This window comes from Vicia villosa, linkage group LG5 (assembly GCF_029867415.1).
Source record: "Vicia villosa cultivar HV-30 ecotype Madison, WI linkage group LG5, Vvil1.0, whole genome shotgun sequence".
In the NCBI taxonomy this organism is placed as follows: Eukaryota; Viridiplantae; Streptophyta; class Magnoliopsida; order Fabales; family Fabaceae; genus Vicia; species Vicia villosa.
In genome coordinates, this window is record NC_081184.1 from 167004211 (window position 1) to 167007479 (window position 3269).

At 36.2% G+C, this 3269-nt stretch overlaps 1 protein-coding gene across 1 annotated transcript; it reads right to left on the reverse strand.

Annotated features, from left to right (window-relative positions):
- Positions 1-479: 479 nt before the first annotated feature.
- Positions 480-952, reverse strand: LOC131608121 (mitochondrial import receptor subunit TOM7-1). The gene has a single exon (XM_058880050.1). It carries the CDS (start codon positions 859-861, stop codon positions 643-645), a length of 219 nt encoding a protein of 72 aa, XP_058736033.1. The 5' UTR covers positions 862-952; the 3' UTR covers positions 480-642.
- Between the last annotated feature and the right edge of the window lie 2317 nt (positions 953-3269).

Genomic DNA, 3269 nt, shown 5'->3' on the forward strand with positions numbered 1-3269 from the left:
AACTAATTTCATTATCTTCAAATTGGAAAGATGCATAAAATCTCTATTATGGCTATGCAAGATAAGCAAGATTAAATCTATCCCAAAACTATTTTTTTTACCATCCAACTATCAAATCACATTAACTTGGTCTTAGATAATTGTAACTTCTGAACTATGAAGCCCAGACACAGACACGACACTGACGCGTCAACACCGGTAATAATTAGAAAATGAATAAATTAAACCTAATCGCAATTGTCACACACACTATTTTTCAGAGGTGTCAGTGCTACAAGGCTTCTCCATGCCAAAAAATCATAATCAAGTTAATGTTATGATCATTTGATAATCCCTAAATGATCTTCCCAGCAATCATTCTATCACTAACATTACACTTTCATCTAATAAAATATCATCAATACAGAACATCAGTCACAATCACACAACCAACTAACCTAATGCACAGAACAATCTCAACAAAAAAAAAAAACTGAAAATCATAGAAACAGAATCACTTTCCACAGCTCAACAAATCTTAAACATGAGGTACATGAATCAAATCACATACAAAACATTTGAAATTTTGACTATTGTAATTATTCTACTACATGCCTTCAACGATTATCCAAAATCAAACAAACTACATATAGTCCTCTCCGATTAAACAGGGCTGAGAAGCTGAGAAATCTGGGGTTTGGGATCAGTATTCATACCAACGATGATAATGAAGGGAATGAAGCCGTAATGAGCGATAACCTTGGTTTTCTTCAATCCCCAAGTTGTCCATTCCTTCGCGGAATCAAGCAGCGATCGATCTTCCGAACCTTTCGATCCCTTTGAGCTTTTGCCTTTCGCCTTCAGAGAAACCCTCGACGCCATTCTTGATTCTTCTTCTCCTCTCTGGTGCAAAATTGTTTCGTGCAAAATTGGTTAGATCAAAATGAGAGTTAGCATAAACCCTAATATAGCGGCGACGTGGCGAGATTAGATTCTGGACGTTTTTAACCTTTCGCTTTTGTTTACTGCATACGACACCTGATATTCTGTCGTTTCATCTTAGCAATATTTTGTTTATTTTATCTTAAACGGATTCTTTTAAAAAAAGAAAATTTGTTTACCTACAAAATTGAGAAAAAGAGAAAAACAACTAAATTCTTAATTATAAAGTTAGGGTTTGCTCCAAGGAATTTATTCAATGTTGAGGAAGGGAAGAGGAGGATCAAGAGATCAATGTTAACAAATATAATAAAAATAGTCATGGAATCATTAGTTTATTTGTCTTCATTGAGAGTATGGATAGCTCTATATTTGTTGTTTTCACTTTAACATATTCTTAATGTTTTGAATCAGCAATAGATTTTTATGATACTTATTCAAGGGGTTTTCAATGAAACTAATACTTAGAAAAGAGTTTGTGTAGCATGTTATATTTACTAAAAAGTACAGTGTGTGACAACCCTAATAATTAAGGGTTGTTAGAGGTTTTAAGTATATTGTGGGATTAAAGGCTACCTCACATAATGGGTGAAAAACTTTGTGTATGTGGTTTTCTATTTTAGAATAAGATTTTCCATCTCAACTTTAGTGTTGAGATATTATAGTGGTGTTGGGACTGGATCCTTTATCCCTTGAAAACGGCAACCATCGTTGAGAGGATGCGGAAGTGTACGTTAGTCCATTATTATTGTGGATAACATGGTCAAATGCCTCTTTCATACAATAATAAAATAAGGACATGTCATTCTCTCGTTTTCCTTTCTTGAACGACCCCTCTTAGAAGAGGGTGACATATTTAATACAATGGCGACACATTTGATATATGGGTGGTCGGTAGGGGTGGGAATAGGCCAGGCCGGCCTACAGGGGCCTATAGCCTAGCCTACTTAAGGCCAGGCCAGGCCTATTTGATAAAAAGGCCAGGCTTGGGCTTTTTTATAAGCCTATTTAATAAAATAGGCCGGGCCCAGGCTATTAAAAAAGCCTATAAAGCCTTGTAGGCCGGCCTATATTTTCATATATATTAAAATTAGTCTAAATAGGTTGGCCTATATATGCATATATATTAGAAAAAGTGTTAAATAGATTGGTCTATATATGCATATAAATTAGAAAAAAAAATACTAAATAGGTCGGTTAAATGTTCATATATATGCGACCTATAAGGCTTCTTAAGTCATATGAATTAATTGAAATTATTAATAAGAAAGAGGCTTTTAAATAGGCTTTCAGGCCAGGCCAGGCTTTTAAAAAGGTCATGTCAGGCTGAAAAAACGAGCCTATAGTAGGCCATAGGCCAGGCTCAGGCCTTGTAAGTTTATCGTAGGCCAGACCCAGGCCTTATAAAGCCTAGCCTAGCCTAGCCTATTCCCACCCCTAGTGGTCGGGTCCAATAGACAAGTGGCTATGAGAGCTTTATGGCGTGAGAAGGTGTAATTTGCCTTAAGTATCGTCTCTCATGAGCCTCATATAAATATATTAATACTCAATACATCAAGCACAAGGACGTGGAAAAGACGAAGTCATTTAGTTAAGCGTTTCTTATATGAATGAGTCCCTCAAGTGTGTGGCGACTCCCTTGTGCAAAGGAGAGTCCCTACTTGTAAATAGAATATCGTATATGTGCGACTCTAGCATACGTCTATAAGTGTCAACTAGGCAGTTCATATGCCAACTGGGGAAATCCCCAAACGACTACTGGGAAAGAAAAAAACGTGCGAGGCATTTAATGCTAACAATGATGATTTAACCTTGGGACACCAAATATGCCTTACTCTTTCACACATGTCAATAGTGTGCACAATCCTTTCATGTTTGGTGGGAAACCTATGGGGCCCTTGATTATCCCTAATTTATCGCCTCTGTTAAAGGATTCACCCTCAAGCCTGTCTCATTTTCACATAATTTTATGTTAAAGTCTTCGAAATCCCCTTCTATCTTCTTTGAGAGCTCTTGCAAGTTTAAGCTTCTCCCTTTTACAAGTACCGATTGAAATTTTCTTTCCCTTTTTCCTTTTATGGCGAAGGGTTTAAATGAGAATGACAACCTAATAAAGTGTTCAACTCATGATGAGTATATAGCCTTATTGAACCATTGTTATAGGAATATTAGGCGTCTCAATGGGACTATTGATTATGTGGAACCATGTTTTGCAGGTAACCAAATAAGCTCTCAATAATTCACTTTTAATGATGACAACTAAAATGAGTGTTTGGTGATGCAAACTTACAACCAATAAGAATTCAAATATCAAAACGGTTAAAGATACAAGCAGACAAGTTAGGGTTTGA

Bases quoted from the DNA above. Each gene is read 5' to 3' on its own strand.
- LOC131608121 (XM_058880050.1), bottom strand. From the start codon at position 861: ATGGCGTCGAGGGTTTCTCTGAAGGCGAAAGGCAAAAGCTCAAAGGGA.